This window comes from Dysidea avara, chromosome 12 (genome assembly GCF_963678975.1).
Source record: "Dysidea avara chromosome 12, odDysAvar1.4, whole genome shotgun sequence".
Classification (NCBI taxonomy): domain Eukaryota; kingdom Metazoa; phylum Porifera; class Demospongiae; order Dictyoceratida; family Dysideidae; genus Dysidea; species Dysidea avara.
The window spans coordinates 3,967,593-3,984,605 of record NC_089283.1 but is presented as its reverse complement, the minus strand read 5'-3'; the positions used below and the strand labels follow the sequence as shown (position 1 = coordinate 3,984,605).

General features: G+C 37.1%; 1 protein-coding gene across 1 annotated transcript in view; it reads right to left on the bottom strand.

The window, feature by feature from the left end:
• LOC136241309 (uncharacterized) overlaps positions 1-17,013 on the bottom strand; it is a 35,585-nt gene that overhangs the window by 13,452 nt on the left and 5,120 nt on the right. The window contains exon 2 of the mRNA XM_066032503.1: positions 8,289-8,447. Within this exon, the coding sequence (XP_065888575.1) occupies positions 8,289-8,447 (159 nt within the window). The remainder of the gene's footprint in view (positions 1-8,288; positions 8,448-17,013) is intronic.

Here is a 17,013-nt window from a genome sequence, read left to right as displayed (position 1 = left end):
GCCACCTTTCCGTGGCACACTCTTTCATATGTCAGCTATTGATGATGCTTACTCGGCAATCTGTGCACATACAGTACCAACACAATTCACACATGAAGCAAAACGCTCACCATCTGGCTACATTGCAAAGTTTATTGCAAGCTTCTACATGTGTTCTTTCTTCTGCTACAGCACGTTGAAGGCCATGGTGTAGAGAAAACTTAGCTGCATTCCATTGCTAACCACATGATAAACAGCTCAGCTGGTAAAGCACTTCCCTGAAGTTGTTGTGGTTACTGCTGTGTAGGGTGAGAGCTCCGCCACTGATAAACTTTTTTTTCATTTTATATACCCTTTGGTGCATACTTTTCCTAACTCAACTTTTTTTTCTCATAATAAGTTCACACAGTAGCATCCTGGTTTTGCTTCACAGCATATGGACCATTGGAACAATAATATAGTAGCACATTTGATAAGTATAGAGCAGGCATGGGCAGGCCAATTGGGTGCATGCTTGTTTGTGTGTTTGTTCCTTAAGCCTTAGAGTAAGTGCCTTCTCTTTGTAACTGCAATTCTTTGTGATGTTAACTACTTGCCTAAATTATAAAACAAATAGTCAGGAAGTGTACACCTGTGAGTTAAGTCAATTTTGTTCAAAACTCTGCTTGCAGTATAGCTATATACAATAAATAGTGCTGCTTTAAATACTCTTTGTTAGCCATGTTATTACAGTACCTGCATGGTAGGACAGCACCACATAATTTGCACATGTCTCGATAATTATTGGTTTAGCTTACATGCAATTCTGCTGTTTAGCTAACCAGCATGTTCATGTCATTTTAACTATTAGGCTTGCGGTGAAGTAAGGTTCATGCAAAAAACACCATGCACGCTACTATAGGACATAATCTTAAATGCTTCAATCCCAATGTGTTATTTTGGTTAATGTGGAATGCGAAATGGTCCTGTATGTAGGGAAGGTATTAATGCTAGTTTATATATACATGGTTCACAATCTATAGCAATTATGATTGTATAATGTAGAACATTTAAAAGCCCTTTAGAAGCCACTAAAACAATGTGTAAACTTGTGGTAGAATTGATGCAATTTATACTTCATAGAAAGGAGTAGGTTCAATTCTCCAAGTTGGATGACTTTTTTTGTTGATTTTTAAAAACTTTTATGTACATCTTTTTAAAATTTTTTGACTGCTCTATTAGAGTAGTTGACTGTTCTACTAGAGTATATCAATCTCTTTTAGCAGAAAAATGGTCAGCCATCCTTGACTAATTCAGTAGGTAGTTGGGCTGTATTTGAGCTAATTAGTTGGTAAATGTCCGATGGCCAACCTTTATAATCTGCTCTGATTTGTTGTGTTGTATGCAGGTACCGTAGCTACGGATGTATTTCAACTTTCAAGTACTTAAATCCAAACACCTTGATTCACATTCTATGTTCTATTCATCATATACTATGATAGTAGTGTATAGTAGGGACCACAAAGGAGTAGGCGTGGTCCACAAAGTAATATCACCCAAAAAATAGCCTTGATTTCCCCTAACAATGATCACGCAGTATTGGTTAGGTGAAACTAAGCCCAAACAAGCTTTCAGATCGACCCGAAACGCTTTCAACAAGTTGCTACAGAATTTTAAAAATTATTTATTTAACGGAATTTTCTACTGACTGAGTAAGTAAATGACTGACTGATGCCTTCAGACAAGCGTAACTCGATAACGGCTAAGGCTACGGGCTTGATTTTTTCACTGTTCGATGTCGCTTCAGCCTGACAGGTGCCTTTTGGCATACCGCAGTACATGCAATGCCTTCTTCATGAACTTACCAGTGTCCTCCTTTATGTCCCATTCATCTTTGCTGACAGTGAAAAGTGTCGATTTGGCGATAGCACGTGATGGCTTCCCTTCGTAATGGAAATTGTCCATAATTGTCATAGTGGCTATTTTTATAGCAGAGGCGCTTTTCAAACAGTTCTTGATTTGAAATGCTGCGTAACGGGTTGAACATAGCTGACAACGAAGCATAATGGATACTTCACTTTACAGACGATAATTGGGGTGCGCGGCATCATTCCAGATGCGGTATGCGTGGGTTCACCAGTCATAATAATTATTTACAAAAAAGGTTAACAAACAATGTACAGTAGGGATATAACACTTCTTATTGTTTTACTGTGATTTAATATCGTGTACTACTGCAGCTTGTTTCAGTACTTTTTATCGATGTGCTATGGTCCCTACTCTAGTTGAAAATTCCACAATTTTTCTATGTACTTGTCATCATAAATTCTAACCTGAAATATAAGTACAGGGATTCAAAATAATGGCATTGAAAATATCCCAGACCCAATGGTGACTACATTGCTCTTGGTCTGTTAAAAGCTTTGTAGCAATTCTAAATATAATATCCCTTTTCCATATAAAACAAATATTGAACATTGTTATTGGACAGCATGCATCATAAGAGTCAAATGACACCAGTATATTAATCCTAATAAAACCGGCATGACTGCATTTGTTGGTATGTATCAAGACACACGGTAGTGTGTCGTGCGGCCCAAGAAGCCGGAGCGCCACACCATGAGTATATTAACAGGAAGAAAGAAAACGCAATTTTCACACCTATGTAGCTCTGTGATCCCTAATCCGATTGAAACCAAACATATGAAGAAGTTTGCGGACATTTGCTATACTTTTCTCCATGGCAAAAATGCCAGCTGGAACAGGCATGTCCAATACATTTTGATTGAAAAACCATTAAAAATTAAATTAATTATCATGTACCGCCTACCTTGAGTCTGTTTAGCAACTTTCCAAATTTGATACATGTAGAGAAACTCTCTGCGAGTACAATGATACCAAAAGAAGTCCAATTCACGGAAATTTAGGTGCGTCAAAATGGCCTAAACCGATCGGGAGTAGCAAATTTCCCCATACATTTTGTATTGGGTGTTTTGGGAGTCTGCAATAAAAGGCGTAATAACCCGCAACACGTGATAGATACTTCGGATTCCGAACCAGGTTTGGAAAGAACAGTGAATAGTGATTAAGATGAGCTATAGCAGAAAGAAATCAGAGGAAATTTAAGTGCGTCATTTTAAGGTTGAAAATCACTTACTTTTTCTATGGTAAATTGAATGGAGGATATTTGGAAGGGAACGCTACGAGGTATTTCAATGTCTTGACAGCCATTAACCTTCACTTCATTAGTGTTACAATGAAACAAAAGCATTGCGAATTAGTTCTGCAGGTTAGTTTGCAAAAATTACAGTGTTCTGTGATTAAGTCAAATTATGTCCGTTCCATGTAAAAACTTCTTCATATGTTTGTTACAGAAGTGCCGGCCAGTTAGGGGAGTCTACATACCAAACTTGAAGAAAATCACTCCAGCCATTTCCGAGATACGAGCGAACAAAGTTTCGTTTTAATTTCTTTGTTTTTTTCTTCTTCATCTTCTCCTTCATTTTGCACACTTCGCAAAATCCGCCATAAAACACGAAGGCACACTTAAAGGGCTCATTAAGGTGGGGTCTATTCTACGGAACGGAACGGAATGGAACGGAACGGAACGGAATGATGGACTAAACTACAGAACGGAATTCTTTCTCAAATTGAAGCTTGCAGCTTACCATTGCTATACAAGTTATCGGTGGCATCATAAGCACTTCCAGCAGGTAATCAAACGCACCCTAAGAAAGATAAAACGAATTTAAGGATCGATTGTGGGTTCTTGTTGGTTGTCATTAGTAACGGAGTGCTAATTGTGGGAATAGCTGACTCAATGTGTTCATCTTCGGATGTATCAAGTAGGGAACTTAATGCATGACTTGTTTTACTAGTATGTGAGCTATTTTTGCTTACTTTGACTTTAGAATGTACATGTCTGGGGCCCAGCCTTTCTAATCGGCATAAATCAGTATGTAGCTACACTACAAAGGAAACAAGTATGGTGACAACCTGAATCAATTCAGCCTAAGCAGAATCTAAAGGAATTTTGTGCAGTGTGTGAGGAGCAAATAATCAGGTACCTCGAGGAGGCTGGGCTATATTGTGTGAAAATCAGTGATTCATTAACAGAGTAGTGGACTAATGCCAGATATCTCAGCCTGAGTAGTGAGTTGAATCCAGGATGGAGTCTATTTTACAGAATGGAATACTTTCTGAATCAAAACGTGCAGCTTGGCTAGCCGCTATCATCGCTGAAATTGCATTTTATCAGTGGAGCCTCCAGGAATTTTATAAATGGAATAGGATAATAATAAAATATTAATAGCGGTCTCATGCAGTGATTGTTCTACTACCTGATATATCAAGCAGGTCTCTTCAATTCATTTATTACATGACCAAGGCAAGTTTTGTTACTACAATACAGTAGCTGATTGGATGTCAGTTGTTTCTGCTGATCTTGACAAGATAAATAGTTTAGAAGACCATTTAATTTCAGTTTCAGAACATAATATCCACAGAGAAATTAACTAGAAAGTTACTGGTGACATGAAAAGGCTAGGTGATCATGACTTTATTCAGTCTAATAAACAGAATATATGGTTGATTGAGTGAGGTATCACTTTCAAAATGTTCAGACAACCAGCGATGAGATGCACGGGTTCATCGAATTTTTGTTGCAGTTGGAGACACCAAATGCAAACTGACTGTATATTATTTTATTAATATTCATTCACTTTCTTTATATTTTTTCAATTTTGAGCCTGTATACAAATAATTAAATTTTTCTTAGTCAATAGAAATCCTAGAATAAGATGGGAGAGAAAATTTATCTTTTTTTACCTATACTGTACAACTTCAAAGGAAAATGAAGAAAACATACAGACAAATCAATAAAATTAGTACGGTGAATTACAGATTTTAAATACTTAGAACCTTTAGATAATTATTGTTCCAAAGCAAAATTGTAGATGGAAAAAACAAAGACTGGTGAGATCTTGGTTAATTAACAACAGTGGATGGAGATTAAAAGGGTGGTAACTTCTTGAATATGTTGCAAAGTGGAGGTACAAATCAAAATGAGATATCAATTTCAGTATGAAAAATTTGTATACATAAGTAATCTAGCATTACTGTATTCATTTGTTCTCCACTTAAATATGCTACAACAGTGTTGGTACATTGGCAGTCTACCTTGAAATCTCAACTCTAGAGTAGATCCAACACAGAGCAGCCTGCACTGTAACAAATACATGTGATCCCACTGTAATTTCATGGACCAGCTGGACTGGGAATCACTTGAAAACAGAAGAACAAATTTAACCTGTTTTGTTTGAAGTGAAGCATGTGAAATGTTACACTTAAGAAATTTTAGGATTCTTAGATGGTATGTAATTAATGTGAGTGTTCCATTTCAGGTCTGACTAGATACATTGTGTTCTATTGCAGGTTTGTAGATGACCGAGTAAAAGCAGCACAGCTAGACCACAGTAGGATTATTAATGAATAACTATTAAGCACACAGAAATGAATGAATTACAACTACAGGACAGAATTCTTATAGTACAGCAAATATTAATTACATCATAATGTTACATCATTAGATTACATCATTCACTCTATTACACATTGAAATTACACACACATCTTGATCCAAATCACGTTTGCCTGGTGGTTATGGACATAGTTTCACATGCACAGAAGGCTTATAGTAATTAAGATTTGGTTGATCTTGAGTTTTGGCATTTAGCCTGATTCAAGGCTAGCAGTCGGACACATCCTTGAATTTGTGCAACAGAAAAAATCAGCTCACTATTGAACACGGCATTAGTCCACTGCACCGGCTGTTAATAATTCCATGGATACACTTCAGTGATGTTTGCAGAATATAGCCTCTTTGCGGTCTGCCAAAATATTTGTTCCTCACACACTGCACAAGTTTTAATTCAGCTGGCTCTTTCCTGTTACCAGTGTCTTCCTGCTTGCTTTGTACACTGATTTATGACTTGAAAAGCTGGCCCAGACTGTTTTCTAAACTCAAAATAAGCAAAACAGCTCACATAAAGCGCCCTTCTTGATATATCCGTAGATGAACCATGGATGAACATCACTAATACAGCTCATCCCACAATTAATACTTTGTTACTAATGACAACCAACAAGAGCCCACAATTGATCCTTTAATTCTTTTTATCTTATGTTTAATCAACCACTGGAGGTGCCACTGATAACTTGTAAGGGCAGTTTCAGCAATGGTAAGTTGCAAGCTTCAATTTGAGAAAGCGTTCCGTGGTTTAGTCCATCATTCCGTTCCGTTCCGTTCCGTAGAATAGACCCCACCACTCATTAAGGCGGATCTCAGTACCAACTTTGGTAGGAATCCGATGAACATTCACGGAGTTATGGCCGACTTTTTGCGTAAAGTAAGGTCGAAGGTCTGTCACGCCTACAGGGTTTTTCCTAACCCGGGCTTGATGGACTGCCCTTGCCTACCACCCCAGCACAAAGGCACGTGCTGGACAACTGTAAAAGACAAAAGAAAAAAAACAGAGTAACACAGCCAGCATGTGACTCTGACAAGCGGGACTCCACTTGCACTAAATCCATTGGTGGTGGAGCCCTAGTGTAAGCACCAATGGATGAACGCGCACCTCGAATGCACAGGGTAAACACCTTGGAGAAATGAGTTGAAAATTGATATGTAGGTGGAGTACCCATCGTAGGAGTGCCTTTTTGTCATTTGAAATGAATCGAGATAAAGACCATGGAGATATGATACAAAACCCAACCTGTGTCAAATTACGCGATCGATTTTTATGAATAATAAAACTATTAGTTTTCACGTCTACCAGGCAAACCGCTTAGAGCAATGAGCTGAAAATCAGTAAGTAGCTGGAATAATTATCTTAGAAAGTCCTTGCAGTAGTACAGAAGAATCAGATTACAAACCACTGAGTTATGATTTGAAAGGCAACTACGTGTAGCAAATGCGAGATCGAGATACTCTAATAGAACATTCACCCAGCTACGTTTATAACTTACTCCATTATAGAATTATATTACATTGCAAGTTATTCTGTAGGGAATTCAGCTACAAACAGTTAATCTGATAGACAATTCAGCTACAGGCAAGTCACCCTGTAGAGAGTTTATCTAGAAACAAGTCACCCTGTAGAGCGATCGCACTGTTAAAACTGATGTGCTATGGTAGCACCTAGAAATGCTGTGGTAGCACCTCAAAGTACTTCAGTCAAAAAATAGTGCCTAGAGGTGCTACCAAAGCACTTCAATTTTTAACAGTGCAGCTAGAAGAAGTCACCTTGTAGAGAGTTCAGCTACAAAGAAACCATCATGTAGAGAGTTCAACTGCAAACAAATCACCCTGTAGAGAGCTCAGCTACACACAAATCACCCTGTAGAGAGATTAGCTAGAAGAAGTTACCTTGTAGAGAGAGTTCAGCTACAAAGAAACTACCATGTAGAGAGTTCAGCTGCAAAGAAACCACCATGTAGAGAGTTCAGCTGCAAACAAATCACCCTTCAGTTGCAAACAAATCACCCTGTAGAGAGATCAGCTAGAAGAAGTCACCTTGTAGAGAGTTCAGCTACAAAGAAACCATCATGTAGAGAGTTCAGCTGCAAAAAAATCAATCACCTTGTAGAGAGTTCAGCTACGAAAAGATCATCCTGTAGAGAGTTCAGCTAGAAGAAGTCACCTTGTAGAGAGAATCCTGTAGAGAGTTCATCTACAAGCAAATCACCCTGTAGAAACTTCAGCTACATTTCAAGTCACCCAGTAGAAAGATTAGCTGCAAACAAGTTATCCGTAGGGAATAATTGACATGTAATAAATTATATATATATAATTTGTACATTTACAGACAAAATCTGAATTAGTTAAAGTATTTAAAATTTGCTTCATCTTTTTCTTCTTCCTGTGGTAAAGAAAGCCCTGCGTATACAAATACAAAAAGAAGTGAAATCTAATCTAAAACAGCCAAGCTGTAAAAAAAGAGTGCGGCCCTCAGAAAGGCTATGGTGAAAAAAAATGTGAAATCCAAGGTGGTGGCCAAGAAATGGCTGTGATGGTAGGTTAATGATAAAAATTTTAATAATGACAGTTCAAGTGAATTTTGTGCCAAGACCATGCAGCACCAAATTCACTTGAATTGTCGTTGTTAAAATTTTTACCATTAACCTACCATCTCAGCCATTTCTTGGCCATCACCTTGGATTTCACATCTTTTTTCACCGTAGCCTTTCTGAAGGCCGCACTCATTTTTTTACAGCTTGGCTGTTTTGGATTAGATTATACATTACAACTGCAACAATGTCCACATATATACCTTTTTCAGTTCATAAATCTTATCCATTAGCTTCCTATTATCAGTCTTTACATTGACATAGTTCTTCTCACACACTGCCAACTTTGAAGTGAGATCTGACAATTCCACTTCTAACTGATTGATTTTCATTTGATAGCCTGATATTTTGCTGATTTCTTCCTAAGAATATGAAACAGGCTACTAAGAGTGAAACTCAATAAATATATTTGATATACAAAAATAAGTGAAATCTATGCAAAACCAGCCATACTGTAAAAATGTGTGGCCCTAGGTGATAAAAATTGTGAAATCAAATGTGGTGGCCAAAAAATGGCTGCAGTGATGGTAAGGATAATAATCATACAGTATAGCAATGCTGTACGTATATTAGGGATCATTGAGTTTTGGGCATTCATGCCCTCCAAAACAACTCAGTTTTCAGTCAAAGCAAATTGGTGGTATTGCTTAAGCATAACCAATCCCAAAAATGTCTTCAGAGCAACCCCAAATTTTTCCACAAAGTTTTCATAGAATTTAAAATCTTAGTTAACTAAATTTTGAATAACCAACTGATGCCTTTAGACAAGCATAACTTGACAATGCATAAGGCTATGGACTTGATTTTTCACTGTGCAGTGTCACTTCATGCCTTTTTGCAAGGTGTTGATTTGCTGTAGTGCAGTTTGGCTTCTGTGTGGCTATGGTGATAGCTATTACACATATCACCCATATTTTCTGCTGTGATTGCAGAGGCACTTCTTTTACTGTGTTCTTCATTTGTATTGCTGTGCAATGGGTGGAACATTACTGACCACGAAGCACACTTTTGGTAATTGATTGTTCTGGTACATGTTGAAATGTAAAAGTAGCATGTCTGGCACCATTCTTTCTTTAATGCAGTATGCACAGCTTCGCTAGTCATAACTATTGTGTAACAAAGTAAACAAACAAGTAAAGTAGCAGATAAATAAAGTTGGATTAGGGATCAAAGAATAAACAATTAGAGAGACAAAGAAATAGCTATAAAAAGTAGTAAAACAAGCCTATACCAGCAGATCACTAGTGAGCATTTAATTCTTAATTCAGTAATGGTAAGACTGAATTACCACTATTATATCTGCAGGTATAGATAGCCTATCATGTTTCACTACTTTTTGCTATTCCCTTATTTCACTACGTTTTTTAATCTTTGATCCCTAATCCAATGTAAAATTTCTACTTAATTTCTCTTTCTACTGTTTTAATAATCATCACAGTCATTATTAAAATTTATTATCACCAGTATATTTAATTTAAATGAAATAGGGATCCAAGCAATAAAAGTAGCGAAGCAAGAGATGAATGATGGTATATTACAGTGGGAAAGTCCCTACATAGGCATGTTATAACAATCATTTTATCTGATGCCAAAGTAGGGATTTTCCCACCGAGCTATGCTGTAATGTCATTATTTGTCTCATGTTTCACTAATTTTTATCACTTGGATCCCTACTTCATTTTTAAATTAACAATTTTAAATATACTATAACATACAGCTATGTAAGTGTGACTGTTCAATTAAGGTGGCTGCTGTGTTAGAGGGGTACTTTGAGATATATGTCACTCTCTACAGTTCCTATGGATGCATATACATGAAATTGGCAAGGAAAAATTATCCTGACCACCTGGCAGACTCCTTTAAGCATTAGAGCATTAATCGGATGGCTGCAGGTTTGAGGCTGCCCAGGTCCAGTGATGGATTTCTTCTCCTTTCTCCACCTTTTCAAACATACTTTATGTAACAACTTTAAACAGGCTGTAGGACCAGGTGTCCTACTGACCTTCAGCACTTGTGTTGTAAAGCCTTAATAAAACATAATAATAAATTTAGTCAGCCTTCACCTACCAGAAGTGTTTTTCATATTTTCACTGTACTAGCATTTGAATACAGGTAGACCAAGGTGTATGGTCATCATGATCACGTAAATAGATTAACAAGAGGAGTTGGTAGTCCCCGCGCTTGTAGGTTATTAATCAACCAAGATCATTACAGGACGTTTTCTCAAATGTATTGTAAAGTAACAGGTATCTACCAAGCCTATAAACACGTTAAATAATTTTGTGCCATCTTAATATGTGACTGGATTTTGGAAAAATGTTCCAAATTGCACATCAAAAGTTTTGAGATAAACGGTTTCAAGTCAGCATAACTTGCAAAGGATAACAAGAATGCATGTGAAATTTACACAAAGATGTATCAATCTGTTACCTTTCAGACACTTCCAATACTTGTAGCTGCTTGTAGAGTTTCCTGCCAAATAAGATAGAAAATCTGAGCAGTTGGATGAGCGAAGTAGTAATACAAGTGCTCACAAAGGGGGTGGGTGGTAGGGTAGGTAAGAGATAGACTTCATAATGGAGGCAGACTATGATTGTAACCCAGACACGAGATTACAGGGCTGTGCTAACTCATTAATGGCTGATATGTAGCAAAATCAACAGAAATAACATTTGGCCAACATAATCAGGCTGTCCACCAGTAAACTACCGATTCTTGCCAAACCAGGTTCTTCACAAGGCCAGAAATCGCCATTCAAGCTCTCCATACCACCCAGAAAAGATGTCTGTTAAAATCAGCCTTGAGTAGTTTGAGTAATATTGAGGGTCAAAACTAGCAGTATGATAGTACTGGTTGTGTTAGTTTGATTTTGTCTGATGTGCGATTTGGATCGGCTTTGCAAAATCTGGTCACATATGCTGCTCAAGGAAGGTGTTGATATGGAAAATTTACACCTTGGCATGGCTTGAAGAAGATGATGACCAGCCTGATGGAAAATAAAAGGAAAGACAAGGTGTAGAGTGCACACACTTGTCAGAACACCAAAAGGCACATACCACTGGTGAGTTTGTTATTGTGGTGTAAAAATGGTGGCCGTGCACTGCTTTGTTTGGGCTCTAGCCTTGTGACTGTGGTCAGGCAGGCAGGCAGGCAGGCTGGCAAATGAAAATTCAAGTCTCTGTGATTTCTTTTAAAATTCTATAATCAGCTGTCTGTAAGTTGTGTTCTTGTTTTTAATATTTATTTATTAAGGCTTTACAGCACAAGGGCTGAATATGTATTTGTTTTAATGCTGTGTTTGATGTTAGATGGACTAATATTATTCTGTAAAGGTGATCTTCATCCTGCAAGATGTATCTAGGTTGATTGCTAAAGGGCGCATTTTGAAAGACACTTGTCACTATTTATTTATTTATTATTTTGGGGGGGGGGGTCCCCATTTTAACTGTACTACCATACTGTTTGATTAACATTATTGCAGCCATTTTGTGACTGCCACTTTAGATTTCACAACTTTTTCACCCAGACTTTTAAAAGCTGCATTTTGTACAGCTTGGCTGCATTTACATATATAGAAGATCAATACACACGGTATTGTACATGTGTCATGCAGCCCAAGAAGCAGGCACGCTATACCATGAGTATATTGACAGAAAGAAAGAAAACACGATTTTCATGCATTCAAAGCTCTGTACTACTTTTACGAAGCAACACTGTTTTTGTTGTCGAAATGCCCACCATCACATATGTATTTGAATAAAATTGCTTCAAAAATTCCTGATATTGAGATCTTAAAATTGGCTTAATTTCTTCATTTTTTGTTCAACTTTTCACACTTACAAAAGCTGCCATAAAACATGAATGGGTTTATCAATTACCTTGAAATTTGGCATGCCTGACCATAGCCACAAGGCTTGAGGCCAAACAAAGTAGCACACGACCACCATTTTATGCCACATTAACAAACTCACCAGCGGAATGTGCCTTTTGGGGGTAATGATGGGTATGCACATTTACATATATCAAGGCATTAATTTTCTGTAACAATACTTTCCTTGAGTAGCATATTTAGACCCTACAAAATTATTTAAAGCACTTGCACGCGATAGATATCTGTAACTTTATGATTGGATCAAGATCACACCCATTATTGGATTAATAACGATCAAACTATTTGGTCTAGAAATGCTAGCACAGTAAAAATATGAAATAATAACACACCTTTTGATAGGTGAAAGACTGACTTGAGTTAATCTAATACAGCAGTCACCCTAATTGAACAGTCAAATCTAATTAGCTACAACAAAAAACCAAACAAACCGGTGAGAAAATTTTAAAAATAAGTAGTGATCCAATCGATAAAAAGTAGTGAAACAAGAGATGATGGTATTACAGCATAGCTCAGTAAGAAAATCCGGTATTGAACAAAATGGTTGTTATAACATGCCATGTGTAGTGATTTTCTCACCATCATTTATCTCTTGGTTTACTATGTTTTATCACTTGGATTCTACTTCATTTTTAAACCTCTCACCACCACAACCACCATAGGGCAGTTTTGATATATAAGCACTCTATAACTTCAGTCGAACGGTTTAGTAGCCTCTGTGCTATGAAAACGTTCGACTGAAGTAAAATGCTCAACTGTGTTTTATCCTGTAGTGGACATGTCTTCAAGTGAACAGGAACAAGGATAAATGGTCTCTCGTGCACTATTGCGCAGTTAGATGATGTAAGGCCTCTTTAGTAGTTTATCAGAAAGTTCCAAAAGTAGAGTGTGGGTGGGTGAGTCGTTACCATTATCCCTAGTACTTACCACAATATAGCAAGCTAAACTTATTTTCATGCAAATCTCTATAGGGTCATTCCATGGCAAATCACCGAGGAATTGTAGGGTTACCTCTCGGATTTTTACGAAACTTGGTGTGTTTGTAGTATCTATAGTGCTTATCACCCATACCAATTTTTAGCCTCATACACCACATAGTTTCCGATTTATGACCACAAATATTTTGAATATTTCATGAAAAATTGGTTCGTCTTGAGTTACAAAATCAACTGTAGCTCACCACTGTGTTAATATCTTAAAATAAAAAATTCAGTGATTAAAGACTGTTAATTGATCTTTCAACTAATCCATAAACTATGGGATATCAATTTAATCAAGGTTCAAAAAGGCTCCATTAAAATCTTCAATATTTCAAAAAGTGCTGCTTCAAATTCTTTGAAGTTTTTAGTAAATAATAATTGAGTTATGATCTATTGTTGGAAAACTCTTTGTGGTGGGGCCACAATGGGTTCAAGAGATATAATTAAATATGTTGTGGTATGTAGTGGAATTTTGTAGTCTATTATTGCTATATGGGAGTGTACTGTACACCTCTAATAACCACTCCTGATAAGGCCATGCCAACTTTGTCTTACACAATGAAGGTGTCCAAGTACAATGCAACCTGTACTAGTGACCACCTGTATTGAAAGACCACTGCAATTATCTAGTTGTATAGTTTTTAAATGCAGCCAGCTTATATAGCTTGCAAAGGCAGTACAATGACCAGCTCATGACACCACGTCAGTTTTTTGATTGAGCATGCAGCAACATACTTGCTGCAGCTGCTTACTTTGGATATGGTAGCAATGAAGATTATTCGAGAGAACAGGGACATCGCTTTCAACTCCCACGTACAATCCCATGGTACAAGAAAACTGTACCCTTTTGTGCCAATTTCAGATAGCACAGTGGAAATAAAATTTTACTTATAACTTGATGTTTTCAGGAAAGAGAGAGTTTCGCCAGAATCGATTGCTGGATTTGTCACTTGTTGACATGAAAAGAATCGGTGGTAAGCTTGTGTGCTTGAAGTTTGCAGTGACGCTAAGGAAGTGAAACTGACATTTCTGCATCCACATACACAGTCCATCAAACTCGTTCAAGTACCCAGAGCCCCAGAATATCCACACTATACCAATGGATGACATTCTAACTCTCATAGACCCAAGGACAAGAAGTGGTCATGTGTACTCTGACAAAAACGAAATGACTTTTGCTACCAAACAGCATCACACTGTATCACCACAGTAACAAACTTGTATTACATGTCTTTGTCAAAACTTGTTTATGTATGCATAAATTTAACTTGCAGTTGAATCAAAGAGTCTTGTGTGTCTGCAAACCTAAATCAACAGAATGGGCTTCAAGGTGTGCAATGCTGCATGGGTTATCTGCTATAATACCGTAAGCACCGCTAGCTATATATATATGTATCTATCTGATAATCCCATAGAGACCACAAGCTGAAACTTTTGCAACTAATAGGTGAATGTCTGACCAGTATCCAGAAAAAATATTCTAATCAGCATTTTTTGGTAGAGCAAAGGTCAAAGATTAGGAGACATAGCTAATTATCATCTTCATCAAGTTAAATATACCTAACGAAAGCTTATTCTTTTGAGCTTTAAAGTGGTACAGTTTATTTTCAAAACACCCAGGTTATGATGCTTTGAATGGTCACAAGTACAGCAAAAATAGAATACTTAATAAACCATTTCTGGGAAGCCATACAGGCAATGCAATGGGTGATGGGACACATATGACCACTTGTGCTACCCAAACAATGAGTTTCGTCCAATTCTGAGGGGGTCATGTGCAAAACTTTGGTGAACTGATATGGAATTACCCATACAGTAAATCCAATTAAATAAGTTGCAACACAAAGGTGGTCTTTCAATACAGGTGGTCACTAATACAGGCTGCACTGTACTTGGACACCTTCATTGTGTAAGACAAAGTTGGCATGGCCTTATCAGCAGTAGTTATTAGAGGTGTACAGTACACTCCCAATAATAGACTACAAAATTCCACTACATACCACAACATATTTAATTATATCTCTTGAACCCATTGTGGCCCCACCACAAAATTTTACCAACAATAGACCATAACCCAATTATTATTTACTAAAAAATTCTAAGAATTTGAAACAGCACTTTTTGAAATATTAAGAGCCATTTTGAACCTTAATTAAATTGATATCCCATAGTTTATAAATTACTTTAAAGATCAATTAACAGGTTTTACTCACTGAAAATTTTATTTTAAAATATTAACACAGTGGTGAGACACAGTTGATTTTGTAACTCAAGACGAACCAATTTTTCATGAAATGTTCAAAATATTTGTGGTCATAAATCAGAAACTATGTGGTGTATGAGGCTAAAAATTGGTATGGGTGATGAGCTCCATAGGTACTACAAACACACCAAGTTTCGTCAAAATCCAAGAAGTGACCCTACAATTCGTCAGTGATTTGACATGGAATGACCCTATACTATCCAGGGCCTGATACTCTCTACATGACATGCAGTTTGCTAACTTTACTAACTGAACATCGCTAATTTGGCAACTATCCCCTTTAGATGTAGCTACATAGTTGTCCTTCATCATGCGATCAATCCCAGTCGAGGATCAGCTTCTTGCTTGTAAACTTCATTGCAACAATCTTTCACATTCTCTTGGCTACAATGTGCAAGGTTAGTGCAGCAATCTTAAAAGCTGAACTGCACATCCTCAATATTTGGTTAATGAGATTAAAATGGTTAAATCTTTAATAATGGGGAAATATGTGCATCAGTAAAAATACATGCTGGCACAGAAAATCATTAGATAGTGGCCTAATCACCTACTTTTGGAATGTGGATAACATAGAAGATTCTTTGAAGTGATAATGGCACTAGTAATGAAGAGAAACAGTAAGGATAGGATTTATAGGTTGGAGTAGTGTGTTGCTACTTTTGTATACCTTGAAACTGTGACCTCGTGCTTGTGTTTACATGCCCACTTGCTCAAATGCTGGAAAACCAGATAATCGTTTCAACTATAAACAGTTACTGTACCATACAGTATGATAGTACTGTATAGTAAGGACCACAACGGTTTGGGCATGGCCCATTTAAAAACATCACCCAAAAATCAGTCTCTCTTTTCCTTGACAAAAATGAAGCAGTATATGGAATTTCTAGTGAGTGAGTGAGTGACTGACTGACTGCTGAATGAGTAACTGACTGATGCCTTCAGACAAGCATAACTCAATAACGGTTAAGGCTGCAGGCTTGCTTTTTCACTGTTCTACATCACTTCAGCCGGACATGCGTCTTTTGGCATACCGCAGTATGTACAATGCATTCTTCGTGGACATACCAGTGTACTTTTTTGTGTCCCATTCATCTTTGCTGACAGGAAAAGGTGGCGACTCTAATGGTAGTGCATGATGGCTTCCCTTCATAACAGAAATTGTCTGTATGTTTCATAGTGGCTACTTTGATTGCAGAGGTCTTTTTTTGAACAGTTCTTGATTTGTAATGCTGTGTAACAGGTTGAACATAGCTGACAATGAAGCTTAATGGATACTTCACTTTTCAGACGATAATTGATAGCTGGGGTACTATGCCATTTCTTTCTTTTGATGAGATATGTGTGGGTTCACAGCCATAACAATTTTATTTAATTAACAAGTCCACAAAAAATTATGGAATTTTCACCTAGAGTAGGGACCATACATAACGCATCGATAAAAAGTACTGAAACAAGCTGGAGTAGTGCACAACACTAAATCACAGTAAAACAATAAGAAGTGTTATATCCCTACTAGTGCTCTGCGATGTATCGGTAATACCGTTTATCATGATAGATTATCATAACCGATTATCATACCATGACAGCTTTTGATAACTGATATACCAAAAACCGGTATATCGATGAATACTGATATAGGATTGCTTTTAACCCAGTCTTTGGTGCTTAATTATCCAATTTGTTGATGGTTTAGCAGATACGCCCTAAACAAAAACTTGGGGTTGTCACATTACAACACATGCTTACTTGTACTGAACTATATATATTTTGGTTTTAGGGATGATATACCGCTTCAT